The 17,060-nt window shown below is 40.5% G+C and overlaps 1 protein-coding gene across 14 annotated transcripts in view; it reads left to right on the forward strand.

Moving 5' to 3' along the window:
* SP140 (SP140 nuclear body protein) overlaps positions 1-17,060 on the forward strand; it is an 88,875-nt gene that overhangs the window by 10,224 nt on the left and 61,591 nt on the right. For 5 of the 14 annotated variants that reach the window (XM_054549954.2, XM_054549955.2, XM_054549952.2 and 2 more), the window contains exons 2-7: positions 3,652-3,829; positions 4,782-4,950; positions 7,956-8,039; positions 10,285-10,365; positions 11,542-11,634; positions 12,410-12,487. In XM_054549954.2, the coding sequence (XP_054405929.1) occupies positions 3,652-3,829; positions 4,782-4,950; positions 7,956-8,039; positions 10,285-10,365; positions 11,542-11,634; positions 12,410-12,487 (683 nt within the window). Of the gene's footprint in view, positions 1-1,469; positions 1,872-3,651; positions 3,830-4,781; positions 4,951-5,329; positions 5,677-7,955; positions 8,040-10,284; positions 10,366-11,541; positions 11,635-12,409; positions 12,488-14,415; positions 14,566-15,381; positions 15,466-17,060 lie in introns of those variants that run through there. The other 9 variants (XM_054549948.2, XM_054549947.2, XM_054549949.2 and 6 more) reach the window with 5 other exon arrangements.

The raw sequence follows: 17,060 nt of genomic DNA on the forward strand, positions 1-17,060 counted from the left end.
TTTATTATATGCAGTATATATCCTCTCTTTTTAGAACAGTGCTTCTCAGATATTTAGGTTCAGGGTATTTTTATATTTTTAAAAATTATCAAGAACCCCAAAGAATTGGCTTTTGTTTATTGGGTTATATCTGTTGCTAATTACCATATTAGAAATTAAAACTTTGAACACTTAAAATATGTATTTATTCGTTTAGAAATAATAGTAGTGAATTTATTACCCGTGAATATAAATGATGTGTTTTTATGAAAAATAATAAAACTTTTCAAAATAGAAATAAATTAGCCAGAGGATTAGCATTGCTTTACTTTTTTATACATCTTTTAAATATCAGTAGAAGGCAGCTAGGCTCTCCTATCTGCTTCTGCATTAAATCCGTTGTGACATCACAGGCCATTTAGCCTTTGAAAAATTTCATTGTATATTCATGAGAGAATGAGAAAGAAAAAGGGAGAATAATATGTTATTATGAGAAGAGTTTTACTTGGTGACACCTGAAAGGGTCTTGCACAATCCTAGGGGGTCTCTAAACCCCACTTTGAGAATTACTGTTCTAAGATAATTTATACATTTGAGACATCAGTATTTTAACTGGTTTTAGTGATGCTTCCAGTTCCTTTACGATAAGGCTTTACTGATACTGATTTCTTGATTCTGTTATTGTAGTACATCATCAAATAATTCGTTCCACACAGTGTCGGTAAAAATGGAGTAGGGTGCTCTAGAGGAACAAACAATTCCCAAATCTCAACGGGTCACCAGGCCTCTGCACAGAGGACTCTCATCCTGGACTCTGTCTCTGACCGAGGAGCAGGCACCCCATCTGAAATGACAGTCACTGTGGTAGAGGAACAGAGAGCATGCCTAACCAGGTGCTGCCTCTGAGCTCTTCTGCCAGAGTGATACCCATTGCTCCAAGGGAGGTACAATCTTACCTTGCCCCAGAAGAAAAGACCATTGAAAAATGTGTGACCAACACAGAAGGTGCATGAGCAAAATATTTTTTGAGTCCTTGTCTATCTAAGTATTGATTCTGCCCTCATAAGTGAATCATTGAATAAGGTATACATTTTTCCATTTTAATTTTTTTGGACCCATTCTCAAGAATTGGATGGGTATACACTTTTTTTTAGTAGTTTCCTCTTACCTCTAGGTTTATAGGCTTGCATCATTGCTTTAGACATTTAGGGTTTCAAATTTACTTATTTTTCCCTTTAGGGCTTTTCCCCGTATGTTCTGGGAAATTCTCCCTCCTTTATCTTATAACAATTTTTGTTCACTTTTTAAAAATTTCACAATCATTTTGAATTTCCAAGGTCTGTTTTATTTTCTGGTTGTTTCTTTTCTGCATGGAATTTTTGGTACAATATATTCTCTTTCTGTATGATAATATTTCTTGTTTAGAAATTCTTTTTTGTCCCCTGAAACATCTCTATTTCTGCTAGGGTAATTTTTTGCCTTTTGCTTATCTTGGTTTTACTCCTTAATGTTGTAGGTTTCCACAAATGCTGTGGTCTGTTGTAGTCTGTTCATGCTTACCAGCAAGATGCTGAAAAGTAAACTTGAAACTCCATTTAATGAGATGGGCTTGCAGACTTGTGGGCTTCACTGAGCAAATACCAAATCCCTGAAGTTAAAGGCCTTTTCTCTGAGTCATTTATATTTTTCTTAAGAGGAAACCTCCAGTCTTCTGCCGATTGTGGGTGTTCTGTGTCATAGAGCAAACTGTTTTTAATTTTGCCTTTGGAACAATCTCTCGATTTTCATCTCTGCATCTCCTTCTCAACCACCACTGCATCTCTGGGAGGCTGCAGGACATGCTGGATCCTTTTCTGACCTCAGGAAGCATCATCCACCTTCAATAGCAATGAGTACCCCTCTGACCACTTTTTCTCTTTCATACTTATGTTAAAATTTCTCATCTAATTCCTTTCTCTTCATCATTGTGACTTTAATTCCTTGACTATCATTTTAGGAGATATTCTAGTGAGAGAGGAGAAAAACAGTTGTCATTAATCAACGATTTTAAACCAGAAGCCTTTTTCTTTTTAAAAATAATTCAATGGATAAATGGTGCATGTTTGGAGAATGGGAAATCTTAGTGATCCTCTGTTCTATCCTGATGCATGTTTAAGGAATGGAAAGTCCCAATGACCACTTCCTGGTGGGATAAAACAAATCCTGGAAGTCTTCCTACCGTTTAGAAACACAGATAAATTTGTTAAGGCCTATTAGCAAGGGGAACAATTTAGCAAGTAAGAATCAGAACTACAAACTTTTGTGATTAAAAATTAGTTTCCCAGGCACAGCCTTAATGTCTGAAATCCAAAGGTCTCTAAGTTTAGACAGATCAATGTGTCCTAGTTTTGCATATTCACACAAATCTCCATGTTGGACCAGAGAAAGAGTGATTTTCTTGTGACTATTCTTTTTTCTTTCTTTCTTTCTTTTTTTTTTTTTTTTGAGAGGGAGTCTCGCTCTGTCACCCAGGCTGGAGTGCAGTGGCGCGATCTCGGCTCACTGCAAGCTCCGCCTCCTGGGTTCACGCCATTCTCCTGTCTCAGCCTCTTGAGTAGCTGGGACTACAGGCGCCCGCCACCATGCCCGGCTAATTTTTTGTATTTTTAGTAGAGACAGGGTTTCACCATGTTAGCCAGGATGGTCTCGATCTCCTGACCTTGTGATCCACCTGCCTCGGCTTCCCAAAGTGCTGGGATTACAGGCGTGAGCCACCGTGCCCGGCCTTCTTGTGACTATTCTTAATCAAACCTTACCAGATGAGAGTCTTTGAACCAATTTTATGATGCAGAATGCCACCCTCCCTCTGCAGTTACAGATGGAGGAGGTACATCTCCTTTACATCTCCTGAGATTTCCTCTCTTTGTTGTTAACTAAGAAGACTTGCAGTTCAGTGTTAGGTTCTATAATATCTCAGCCAGATTTTTATTTCTTTCTCTGTAAGTTAAAGTTCTCCAGAGAAACAGAACCAATAGGATGTGTATGTACAGAGAAAGAGATTTGTTATAAGGAATTGGCTCTTGCAATTATGAAGGCTGGCAAGTCCAAAATCTGTAGTGTGGGCCTGCTGTTTGGAGACCCAGGAGAGCTGATGGTGCAGCTCCAGTCTGAATGCAGTCTACTAGAGGATTCTTTCTTTCTTGGGGACACTAGTCTTTTGGTTCTATTCAGGCTTTCAATTGGTTGGGCAAGCCCCACCCACATTATGGAAGGCAACCTGCCCTGCTCCAAATTCACCAATTTAAATGTTAATCTTATCCAAAAACACCCTCCAAGTTGGCATATAAAATTAATTACCACAGTATCATGTCAATTCCTATAAAGATTTTGACATCTTTTAATTGCATTTTTTCCCTAAAGAGTTCAGGTGAAGGTCTCTTTATAATAGTTTGATTGGAACAGGGTGAGCCTTTTTACTTCTATGTACAGGTCTTTCTTAAGTTCACTGTTTTCATCTTTTCTACCTTGATTTTTCCCAAAATAAATAAATTCCATTCATTCTTGTCTCCCCGCAAGAATGCCTGTTTTATACATGTTGGCTCTCCATTGGCCATGCTTCATGTCTAAAATCTAGCCACCACAAACCTCTTGGAAACTCTGTGTCTACTTCCACATTGTATCTTTGTTTCTTAGGATGGTCGCAGAGGTCCAGAACGTAGAGGGTCAGAACCTGCAGGAGCAGGTTTGCCCTGAGCCCATTTTCAGGTTCTTCAGAGAAAACAAGGTGGAGATTGCAAGTGCAATAACAAGGCCATTTCCTTTCCTTATGGGCCTCCGAGACCGCTCCTTCATCTCTGAGCAGATGTATGAAGTAAGTAAGAATTTCCAAATGATGATAAACCAGGTCCATACTCAATTATGCCAGACTTCAAGATGCAATGAACAGGCTAAAGGGCCTCCTGTGAGTGGGGACCTTCACCATTCTGTAGGTTAGGAGGTGACAGGAGAAGCAGGCATCACAGAAAACCTCCCTTCTTCTGTCGTAAATGTTGGGGGAGGGCCACAGTGAGGGAAGTGAGGCAGGAGAGGGAATGGGAATGCTGTGTGGGTGCAGATCATCCTAGGTACATGTAAACAATCTACTAATGGTAGCCATAATTAAAATAAATAAGTGAGGTAGGCAGCATTTTATTCCAAAGCCTACTTATCTGAAACACCTGAAACTGAGATTTTTTGAAACTCACAGTGAAGTTGTGTCATGTTAGGTTACATTTGGAAGTGGATGCTTGCTACTGTCTCTCCAAATCATTGTTTGATCTTTGGACATTTCTAGAGTCCTAGAATGCAAGTTAATGTTAGCAGTGGATGCCCTTAGGGATACTGAGGACAAGCCTTCTTCTTGTCTTTGTGAATTTTCTGTGCCCTTTGGCCAGGAGTCACAGTATGGGGCTGGTTGATTGGTTTCCTGGAGCGCGTCAGGCCAGGCCAATCCTAGTAGTGGTTATTGTCCACACAACAGAACAGCCTTGTTAAGGCCACTCCTGAAATAACCTGGCCAGGCTCTAAAGCCATACACAACATTCAACTTTGAACCCCCATTTATGATTTAAAATTACTCTCTGCCCTTAAGTGTACAACAATGTCAGAGAGTCAGGTTCAAAAAATTAGAGTGTATTTTTATGGTGGAGGACATTTAAGAAGTCATCCAAATATATGCAAAATTCTAACATTTCACAAGAGAACAGATGTTCTATCTACAACTTAAGAGTCTTTTGTAACCCATAAATCTCTAGCTACATAATTCTCCATTTAATATTTTTAAGCATTTTCAAGAAGCTTTTAGAAACCTGGTCCCAGTGGCAAGAGTGATGTATTGTGTACTCAGTGAACTGGAGAAGACATTTGGCTGGTCACATCTGGAAGCATTGTTCAGCAGGATTAACCTGATGGCCTATCCTGATTTAAACGAGATTTACAGAAGCTTCCAAAATGGTAACTATAGCTCTCAACAGCTTTGGGGGATTCAAGCCCATTTCATTCATTGATTCATTCATTCACTCTTCATTCATATTTGACAAATGTTTGACGGAGTGACTATTACATGCCAAGCCCAGGGGGAATATAATGATGAAAAAACACACATGTCCCATGTCCTTATGAAGTTTACATATAGTGGGAGTGACAGACGTTAACCAAGTAATCCTGCAAATGGTTGCTCAGCCAGGACTTGATTTTGATGCTGTAAAACATAGGGTTGAAGTCTCCATTTTTTTGAAGGAAGACATGAGTGATGTCTTTTCATAGGAAAGGAGGAAGCCTTCTCTGGTATTTGCAGATATGTTCAAAGATAAAACAATTTTCTTTGTATTAGAAAATTTATCATTCAGTGCAGTCCTGTGTCAACTTGTTTCTCCAAACAAAGACTGGAGAAGTCATGAAGAGAGCCTAACACATACTGGTACACTGAGGAGGAGCTGCATGTGAAAGCTATGAAGACAGAAAAGGGGGTTGGTGGAGGCCTTTCCGAACCATGTGGTTGAATCACAGACTGTGGGAGGGAGGGTGTGAGAGCTGACTCTGGAGAAAGAAGTTGAAGTGGATTCTGGAGGGCTTGACACCCTGTGCTAAGGAATCTGGAGTTTAGTTTTTGGAAAATAAGCAATAAAAGACATTTAAACAGGGGAAAAGTAAAAGAAGTCAGTATGAAGAATGGGATGTGTTGATTTGTGAATACTATATCTTGATTCAAAAAAGAGGTATCTCGTTTTCATATTATAATACATCCAAGTCAGAGAAAGGTCTAGAGGAAGTCAAATACTGTACATGCCTCCTTTGGTATCCACGAGGGATTAGTTTCAGGAATACCCACCACTCTCAGTCCTGGATGCTTAAGTCACTTATATAAAATGGCATAGTATTTGTGTATAACCTATGCACATGCACCGGTATACTTTAAATCATCTCTAGATTACAATGCCTAATACAATGTAAATAGTTGTTAAATTGTATTTTTCATTAGATTATTTTTAATTTTTGTATTGTTATTTTATTTATTTATTTATTGAGACAGAGTTCACTCTGTCGCCCAGGCTGGAGTGCAGTGGTGTGATCTTGGCTACTGCAACCTCCACCTCCTGGGTTCAAGTGATTTTCCTGCTTCAGCCTCCTGAGTATCTGGGATTACAGTCACCCACCACCACACCCGGCTAATTCTTTTGTATTTTTGGTAGGGACGGGGTTTCGCCATGTTGGCAAGGCTGGTCTTGAACCCCCGACCTCAGGTGATCTGCCTGCCTTGGCTTCCCCAAATGCTGGGATTATAGACATGAGCCACCATGTCTGGCCTGTTATTATTTTTAAATTTTGTCCCATATTTTAAATCTGAGGTTGGGTGAATCCACAGATCCCAAGCCAACTATACCTAGGCACAAATTTTGAGTCAATATTTGTATTTTAACCAGGGTGTTCCAGGCTGTGGCAATTAAGGGAATGATGTTACTTCTACTGCCCACATCTCAGGGGCTCTGATTCTGTCTGTGGACTGTGGGGATCCTCCTGGCCCCAGCATCCACATCTCATATGTTAGTATCTGGCACTTCCTGTGTTTGGGTGACAGGTACCTGAGGCTCACGACTGCCCACTGCCTCAGACTATGAGTAGAAATGTGAGAAATGGGCAGAAGTAGAATGAATTGTAAAAAGATTGAAAAAAGAAAAAATAAATCTGTACTTATACTACACAACATCCACAAAAAATAATTCAAGTTGGATCACAAATCTAGAAGTTAAGACCACGAGTATAAAGCTGCTAAAAGAAAACATAAGACAGTGTGTTTGCAAACTGAGAGTAGGCAGTAATTTGCTATACAGGACACAAAAAAACATGGATCATAAAAGAAAAACTTGGTAAGTTAGATGTCACCAAATTAAAAACTATGCATCCAAAGTCACCATTAAGAAAAGGAAAAAACAAGCCATAGACTGGGAGAAAATATTTGCAATACACATATCTAACAAAGGATTGTACTCACAAAATATGAAGAACTCCTATAAATGAATAACAAAAGGACATATCACCAATTCAAAAAATGGACAAACGATTTGAACAGACATTTCAAGACAGGAGATATAAAATGTCCAGCAAGAATATAAAGTGTATGACATTATTAATCATGAGGGAAATGCAAATTAAAGTTATAGTGAGATATCATTCACTCACTAGAATTGCTAAAATTAAAAAGACTGACAATACCAAGTGCTGATGAGAATATGGAACAATTGGACCTCCCATCCCTTGCTGGTAGGAATGTAAAATGATAACGACCACTTTGGGAAAGTGCCTGGCAATTTCCTATAAAGTTAAATCTAACCTATGATCTTCGCAGTTTCACTCCTAGGTATTTACATGAGATAAATGAAAATATGTTCATCCAAAGATTTGTATAAGAATGTTTATGGCAGCCTTATTCATGATAACTAAAATCTGGAACCAACCCAAACGCTCATCAACAGGAGGGTAGATAAACTATGACTAATTTATAGAATATAATACTATTCAGCAATAAAAAGAATGAACTGTTATCACACAGAGCAACATAGATAAATCTCAAAAACATTATGTTGAGCAAAATAAGCAAGTTGTAAGAGTACGTACTGCATGATCCTATTTATATAAGTACAAGTACAGACAATACAGACAAGTACAGTGCCAGAAAGGAAGGAGCCATTGCTGGTGATAGGAACCAGAACGGTGGTGTCTTAAGCACAAAGCAATTTTCTGGGATGGTGGAAATGTTCTGAATCTTGACTGGGATGTTGGTTTCACAATGATTTACACTTAAGATATGTGCATCTCAATGAAAAAAAGGGGAACAAGGCTCTGTTGGACCTCGGGGGTGGGAGATCCTGGGGCTTGGACATCAAGTTCATCTTGAGCACACTGAGGTCTCTCCTCTGGTCACTGTCTGAGTTTGGTAATTTTCACATTGTTTTCCTCAGTATGCTATGAACACTCACCTCTCCAAATGAATAATGTAAACGAGTTAGAAGATAGACCCAGATTACTACCATATGGTAAACAAGGTAACTATCATTTAGCTGATCAATGCCCTTATTAAAGTTTTGCTTCCTTGCCTTCATGGAGGCTAATCTTGTATTTTCTCTCCTATCTTAGCCCTCTGTTATCTCCCAGTCCTCCTCCCCTCACACAGCCATGTACCTGCCCTTATCTGCCAACAGGTGTGAGAGAACCAATGAAAAAGGAGATCTGATCTCTTGAATAGATGGAGTCTCCATTGGTGGAGAATATAAAAAGAGAAAATGGGAAAGGTAGACAGAGAATAATACAGGACAAATTACATGAATGGATTCCATCTTCTAAAGGAACATAAAAATCCTACCCTCCCAGGTTGAGATAAGGGGATTATTTTTAATTAATTTCATAGAACTGTTAAGAGAAACTCAGAAATAACCTAAGCCATATCAGATTCAGGTGAGAGATGTTCTTTACGGAGTTGACCAGTTAGGGGTCCCTAGTACTGTGGTCACAGTCCAAGAGGGGAGTTTTGGATATGGAGAGAGAGGGGAGCCTGAAAGATAGAATTGCGCAGGGAGACAAAACTGAAATAGTGTTGGCAGATAGAAGATCAAAGTGAAATGGGAGAAACAGAAATGGAAAGAGAGGAAGTATAAGACACAGCAGAGAAAAGGTAAACCGAAACATCTGCCAAGGATCAGAGGTAAAAATGGAGAGAGAAGTATATGGAAAAAGAAAGATGAGAGGAAAATAAATATCAAGAAATGGGGAAAGTGGAGAGGTACAGAGGCAACTATGTAGATAAAGAGTTAAGAAAAAAAGGGTGTAAAATCACTTGAGAGTGAAAAGTGGATAAAAGGGAGAGAGAAACAGACTGGGACAGTGTAGGTTTGAGGTAAGAGCACTGGATATCCGTAACTTTACAAGAGTTGTTTCCATTAACCGTAAGTTTTCAAAATGAACTGTTCCCACATCAAAGTGGCACTTGCATCATACTCAGATTTCAATAGGTCTCTCCCAGAATAGTCCAATGATTCCCAAGCACAAATCTCCACTCTAAATTATTTTTAGAGTACATTTATTCATGGACCTGAGGACCTTTACTCAAGGGTCAGATAGACATCTACACTTGAATTTTTTCAAGAACCTTAAACTTGGTACTTTGAGAACTGAAAGCAACATCTTCCTTGCTCAAGTTAGATCTAACTCCTCTGCAGCACTCTTTCTCTCAGAGACAGATCACTATTATCCCATGGTTTTTCAAGTTGGAAACCTAGTCAAGTTATCATGGATGACTCCTCCCTTGCCCTCAAATACATGCCAGTTATGCAGCCAATGTAATCATTTCATCTTCAGGTTGCCCCTGGACTGTCCATCGTTGCATCCCCAAGACCAGGTCTCTGGTCCAGATCTCCATCACTCTCATGATTCTCAGGGCAACATCCTTTGCTCATCTCCTCCCTCTAATCTTGCTTCCATCAAATGTGTTATTTGCACTTCAACTAGATGGGATATTTTAAAATGCACATCAGATTGTATCATTTTCCTGCTTACCTCCTTAATACACTAAGGATTAAATAAATGGGTTTTTAAGTAGCATCCAAAGGCATCCACAATGAGCCACCTGCTTACTTCTCCAGCTTAATCACCTGCCTCCTGAAATATTACTTCAAGGTAGAGTAAAATTTCCCCCAATAATTTCAATTGTTAAATCTCTCTTTCAAACTGAGGCTTTCCCTATGTTTTCTCTATGCTGCCTTATTTAGAATTGTTTTCCTGTCCCACTATCCTCCATTTACCCTTCTCCAATCCAGCTAAATCCTATTTAGAATATACGATCAAAGGGAGGTCTTTCTTTAGAGAAAGCTAGAAAGGCACAATTGGGAGACCAAGGATGGGAGAGAAAGAGCAGTATTAGAGAAAGCAAGAGAAAAATTGGCAGGAGCAGAGAAGAGAGAAATGCATCTAGGAAAGAGAGGCTCCAAGAAACATCCACAGAAAAAAACAGAGGCAGAGGTTGAGGAAATGTACAGAAACAGATGGAAAGACATGAGTGAGAAAATGGGAAAGAGAACAAGGTATAAGGAAAGGAAGACTCCCCCATAGTGGATGAATTATTCTCAGCCTCTGGTGAAGGTTACTGAAAGACTTAATCCTCAGGTCAGGTTATCTGGGGAGAGGAGACCTTTCAGTTTATCAGGTTTTCTTAGTTTTCTCATTATTTATTTTCTTGTTTTGATGCCTTCTTGACCATAAATCAAGACATCTGAGGGATTTCATTCCTTTCTGCAGAGAACAGCAATGCCTGTCATGAAACGGGTGATGTAGCAGTGCCTCAAGAAGCCTTGAGCTCCTCGCCAAGGTGTGAGCCAGGTAAGGAAGGAGTGACTTGCCCTCCCTGACCTGCAGGGTGTCAGGAGGTAGAATTCAGAGCTGGTGTTTCCTGATGCATTTTACTCTGAGTACATGCCACAGGCAAAAGATCCATTTTGTCCTTGGATCCTATAATTCTGCTAAATGTTCCTAAGTGTATGTTATAGTAGAAATACGCTAGAGAAGGATGATGTCTTTCATGTCTACTAATAATAAAAACTTGATTATACTTACCCACCATTTATTTTCTCTAGAGAATAAAAACTATTATTGTTTGTTACTATTATTATTTTGTCCCTTACTATAGAAAGCCTTCAAAAGAGACATGTTCCATCAGACCAACTACTCGAAAAACTAAATGATAATTTTTGCCAAATATTTTCCATTGTGTTACTATCTTACATAGTTGTTGTTCAAAGAATTTTGGCAAACAAGATGTCATTTTATCTCCACAGCTTATGAATTTAGATGGATAAACTTTTGCTTATTTCTATTTTATAGCTAAATAAAGTAGAAGTAGAAGCATAGAAATGTGTAAGGTCTTTTACCAGGTCAAATGAGTCAAGCAAGAACATGACCCACATCCCTGCTGACTCACTGCAGTGATGGTTGTGTGAGTTTGGCAGAGATCAGGGTAGCCAGGGTCATGGATTGGAGTTCACACAGGAGACCCAAGGAGGCCTGCAGGTTCTTAGGGGAGTGGGCCAGGGCCTGGTGCAAGGAGACTCTTATTCAACAAAAGCATATCCGTGGCCAGAGCAGGGAAAAGCAGAGAGAAACAGTAAGATTGGAATCTGCCATGCAGGATGCAAGAAATCCAGAAGAAGAGAACCAGAAAGAAAAATGGAGACATAAGCAGGAAAATGTGATGGAGGGCATTGAAGAGCAACAGAAAAGAAAAAGAGAGGGAATCCCAGGGAGTCAAAGAGATGGACAGTGCTTCATGGCGTAGAAGCAAGAGCGTGTGGTAACCAAAAAATGAGAAGGAGAAAGGAGGTAGCAGAGAGATGACCAGAAGGAAAACAGGCAGAGCAAGGCTGTGGTGGGGCTCAGGCGAGGTCCTTGGAGCAATGGTGTGTTTTTGCAAGGAGAAGCTCACTTGAGTGCTGAACACCAGGATTCAGCAGGAACGTCCTGAGGTCTGTGCTGTCATCACTGTGCCTTGTTTATTTCCAGGCTTCTCTTCAGAGTCTTGTGAGCAATTAGCTCTCCCAAAGGCTGATGGAGGAGACACAGAAGATGCACCCAGCCTACTACCAAGTGGGGGAGGTAATTATGATTTAAATAACCAATAATCTCATTAAATTAGTTGGCCTATCTCTATGCAAGCAACACTTCCTTCTCTCTCCACCACCACCCCTGTAGCACACTTTTGTTCAGCCTGTGGTTGTTTTCCCAGGTGTGTGGGAGGCAAGGGGTAAAGGACGTCTAAGTCCTTTAGTGGAGGGGCTCCTGGGCAGAGAGCTTAAGGGTACAGAGTAATAAAAATTACTCTGATTGGAGGCACCAAATGGTGTTGCCTAAGTGGGCCCAATTTTATCTACATGAGTATTGAATCTAAATCCTACCAGGATGGGGTTTGAGAAAAGAGAGAGAATTTTAAACTTACTTGCCAGGGATTATTTAGGAATAATGAAATACTGTATATAGAAGAGACAAAGTGGAAGTGACAAAGTTAGAAGAATGAATAGGGATATTATGGGGCAAAGAGGTAACAAATATCATGAAGGAAGAGACAGAAATGCGAAGAAATGGTAGAAGTCAGGGAGAGGAAGTCAAGTCAAAGAGATCCTGGAGTTGGTTTATGGTGCAGATGCAGCAATGTGTAAAGACAGGGTTAGAGGGAGAAAAAAGGAGAGAGAGGGAGAGAGGGGGAAAGGGGCCTGACAAGGTGCTAGAAGAAGTGGAGCCACTTTTATTTGGTGCAAAGATACCTTTATTCCAAGGGAGCAGTTCTACACCTGAACATTAGAGCTCAGTATGGATCCAGGTAGGTGTCCAGGTCACTGCCAATTGTCTGTCATGTTCCTCTTTCGCTCTGCAGTGTCCTGTAAACTTGCTATACAAATAGATGAAGAAGAATCAGAAGAAATGCCCAAGTTACTGCCTTATGATACAGAAGGTAATTAGGATTGAAATTAAAGCTTTATTTTTCTGTCAACATACAAAAACACCTACTCTTTCATCTCCCTTCCCATTCCCCCATCTATTCATGTATTCATCCATATATCTATCTATCCATCCATCCATCCATCCATCCATATATTCATCTGTCCATCCATCCATCCAGCCGTCCATCAATCCATGCATCCCTCCCCACATACAGACAGAGACAGTCTATGCCCAGCTTCTTCCTGCTTTCCTTAAGAGACACAAGTAGCAGAAGAAGGATGAGCTCAGACTGGTTGGGGCTTTCCTGCATATAGGACATGGGGAAAGAGAGAGAGAAAGGAAAATATAGTTTGAATCGTTAAATAAAGAGAGATCTGAGTGATTGCCAGTTTTACCTAAATAGTTGTGGGATCCAAATATTACCATGTTGAGTAACATTTGGGTAATATTACCACATTGGGTTATAAGGAAGGGTAGATAATTTTCAACTTATTTTCTCGAGGTTATGCCAACAGCATGGATATAATGAGTATATTGCAATATAGAAAACTCAGTGAAAGACTGTTGAAATGAACTTCACAAAGGGAAGGGTCCCTGCCCCTTTGTTAATGGCAAAAGATGAGACCTTTGATAGTATGGGAGAAAAATAAGACAGAATATACAGAAAGACTGAAATTTAAATTTTTAGATTTAAATTTTGGATTGAAAAATTAGGAACAGAAAGCTAATTAGAGAGAACAGATAGAGGCATGGAAATGAGCACCATGGAAGAAAGGAGATAAGCTTGATTATTAAATATGGCACAGGACTTAAAAGGTGGAGAAAATACTGTGAGAGGAACAGAGAGAAGAAAAATGCTTGAAGGCAGAGACAGTGGAGGAGAGGCACAAAAGTTATACACAGAGAAAAAAAGAAAGGAGAATAAATGAAAAGTTAGCAGAGAGTGAAAACTGCTTGCAAGAGATGGGGAACAATATGGGACATTGTAGGGATGGAGGGAAGATTCACTAGACAGAAATAACTTCTGGCCCAAGAATGAGACATGTTAGCAGCGAGTTTTCACATTATGGTGTCCCCCAGCTATCAAAATGACACCTGTAATGTTCTCAGAGGCAGTTGACCTCCCCCTGAGGCTTTCATGTCTCTCCCATCCATAACTTAATGATTTCAAAACACATATGTCCAGATTTATCTTCTAAGTTCATTCATCTGAGTACCTGAATACGTTCATGAAGATATTTGAAAGACCTCTCCATTTGGATGTTTTTCAGGAACCTCAATACAAGACACCTCCAAGAGTACATACCATCTTTCCTGACACAGATCTGACTCCTCTCCCAGTGTTCCCTCTCTCAGGATGAAACACTATTACTCCATTCTTCAAGCAGAAACCTAGGAGCCACCCATGACTCTCCCCACCTTCCTCAACTTAAACACCCCATCAACCATCCAGTAGACTTTTAGTGAGTTCTACATATCTCACCTGTCCATTTCCTTCCACCCCAACACAAAAATTCTGGTAAGATCTCTCTCTTGGACTGGAGCAACAGCCTCTAGACTCACATCTTTCCTCTGATCTTGTACCTCTCACATCCATTCTTTCCAACTCAAACAACTCTTTCAAAAATGGAAGTTGGCTTATCTTACGTTTCTACTTTAAATCAATAACTACTTGAGGTCATAAGAATTAAATCTATTTTTTCCCCCAGGGCTCCAGCTTCATGTCTGCCTCTCCTGCAATTACTTCAAGGTTTATATACAAATTTTCTAGTCATTGTCATTTTCTGATGACTCTTTCTCATCTGAGCTTTCCTAAAGGCTTATCCCTGTGCTTGGAAAAGTCATCTTGTTTCACTACAATCTCCATCATGCTCACTAATCTAGTGAAATCATATGGAAATTACATACACTCTCAGAGGTGCCTTTTTTGATCCCTAGTTCTAGAAAGCAACGGGATGATAGATGCAGCAAGGACATACAGCACAGCACCAGGGAAGAAAGAGGGAGACAAGGAAGGCAGGAACAGTCCTGGAAAAAGAAACCAAGACAAGGAGAAGTACCAAGACAGTCCAGCGGGGAAAGACAGAGGTAGGAACAGAAGAAGCAGAGACATGTGTCAAGCGTGAAAATGAGAGTGCCAACATGGGGTGGGAGACCAGGTGGGCAAGGTTTCTGACAGTCTCTATCAAATTACTGGATTGTACAAGAGCTCCTTTTACCCTCACAAAACCTTTAACATCGATATGCAAACGGCTATATGTCTATCTTACAGACTGGGAAATAAAGCACAGAAATGCAAGCAGGATATTATCACAAAGGCAAAGTAGAAAAGGAAGAGTGGGCACCAGTGTCCTGGATGTGTCACTGGGTGATGGTTGTGCAAAGTCAGCTGGGGGTTCAGGGCCGGGTTACAGGGTCAGAATAGAAAGAAGCCCAAGGAGTTCTGCAGGTTCCTGGAGGAGTGGACCAGGGATCAATGTAAGGCTTTAAGGAAAAAAAAAAATGCTAATGGGAGGGAATGGGAATCATGGAAACACAGCATGAAAATGGAGCCTGCCTTTTGGAATAGGAGAGGGATCTCGAATAAGAACTAAAGAAATAATAGAAAAGGGATATGGTATCACTGAAAAAGAAAAAAGAAACAGGAGACAAGAGAAGCCAGTTGGAGAGAAGACCAGACAATCCAAGTGCTGCCCAGCTAGGAGGGAACTATGTGGAGGCAGAACTGTGAGGAGGACGCTGAGAATTAGAGAGAAGGAGAAAGAGGAGCTACAACAAGATGGAGAAAAGGCGGAACAAGACAGGGGTGGCTCTCAGCATTTGCCCATCTTGGATAGCATGAACACACTGAGGTCTGTGTCCAAGTCACCCTCTGTGGTCTGTCAATTTCTTGTTTATCTGCAGAGATCTTTGATCTAAAAACTCCCCAAGTCACTAATGAGGGAGAACCAGAGAAGGGGCTCAGTCTACTACCAGGTGAAGGAGAAGGTAATTATGATTTAAGTTTTTAAATATTTGAGTACATCTTTGTTTTCTAGTTGACAAGAAGAAAAGTTTCCCTTTCTCCCATCCTACCCTTCCCTTCTTCACACTTGCATACATACACATGGAATTATGCCAATTTTCTGTTGTGCCTTTTTGAAAACTGTGAGAGAGACAAAGGATCAAGGTGAGCTGAGCCCCTGAGTGGGGACCATATTTCTGCATGGGGAACGTAGGGAGAACGAATATACCAGAGGTAGGCTGGGGTGCCAGAGAAGTGTGCCTGGGTGATGTTATTAAACACACATTAAATCTAAATAACAGCAGATTATGGCAACTGACGCAGAGGAGAATGTTTTCAGCCTACTTCCAGAAGGATCTGGAGCACAGACATGTTTTGTGAAAGACCAAAGGCTTGCAATTGAGGAAAGTCATGCGGGAGACCCTTGGGATGGCGCTGACAAGGGAAGGACCTGTGGTGCTATAGCCCCTGTGTGAACAGAAGGTCTTTTCCAACCTGGAAGAAGATAACTTTGAGAATGAGGAAAATATATAAAATAAGGGACATTTTACCAGCATCTAGGAGCCCAAAGAAACAGAAAAGGAGAAAGTAGAAGACACATAGAAAGGTGATAACCTCAAGGAGAAAAATTAGAGAAAATTGTACAAACGGTAGCAAATACAATAACAACAACAATATGGGAAGGAAGCACAGAAGAAATTATGCAGAGAAAGAGACAGATCAAAATAATTAAAGAACCCATAAAGAGTGAAAACTGTTGTCCAAGGAAAGGGGCAGGTCGAGGGCCTATGGAGCTGAAGTCAGAGTCACTAGATAGAAGCAGCTCCCAGCAAAGGGCACCTCTATCAATAGTGAGTTTTCCAATCCAGGTCCCCCTAGGTAGAGAGTGGCACGGAAGCATACTCAGAGAGTAAGAGTACTCTTTCCCCTGTCTCATCTGCTCAGGTAGTGGAGTGATTCTCATGTACATGTCTGCGATGCAGACCTGCTTTCCAAGCTCTTCCATCCATGTGCCTGAAGATATTTATCCCAGGACTCTGCCCATTGCAATGTCTTTCAGGAACTAAACACATCGAAAAAGGAAACCAACACCTCCTCTGAACCTAGAAACTCCCCCTTCTCCAGAGTTTGCTCTGTCAGTAAAGGGATGAATGTCCTGTTTGCTCTTCTACTCATCAAACTCTTTTTCTCTGCTTTAGCACAATTGTTATTTGCAAGATGTCAATCAGATCATTTTCTTTTCCCCTTAGACGTGGTGATCTTTGTTGCACAGGATTAGATGAGTTATCCTTCCTGTGGATTTCTGTGGCTTCGACCCTTCATGGGGCCCCAGCCCATATCATCTGTCTCATCTCTACTAATGGCATCAATTGTTTCAGGAGCTGCAATGATCTGATCTTTCTTTTATGTGTGGGCCCTTGAGCCACATTTCCCCTGTACTATGTGTTGTTGCCTTGGCCCACTCTGCTCCTGATCCCTTTCCTCATCTGGTTCATTTCCACCATCCCAGGGATGCCTTTGCTGATGCCCAGTATGAGAAAGGGGGTGACAAAGAAATAAATGAGATGGGGAAAGCCAA

Source organism: Pongo abelii, chromosome 11 (assembly GCF_028885655.2).
Source record: "Pongo abelii isolate AG06213 chromosome 11, NHGRI_mPonAbe1-v2.0_pri, whole genome shotgun sequence".
In the NCBI taxonomy this organism is placed as follows: Eukaryota; Metazoa; Chordata; class Mammalia; order Primates; family Hominidae; genus Pongo; species Pongo abelii.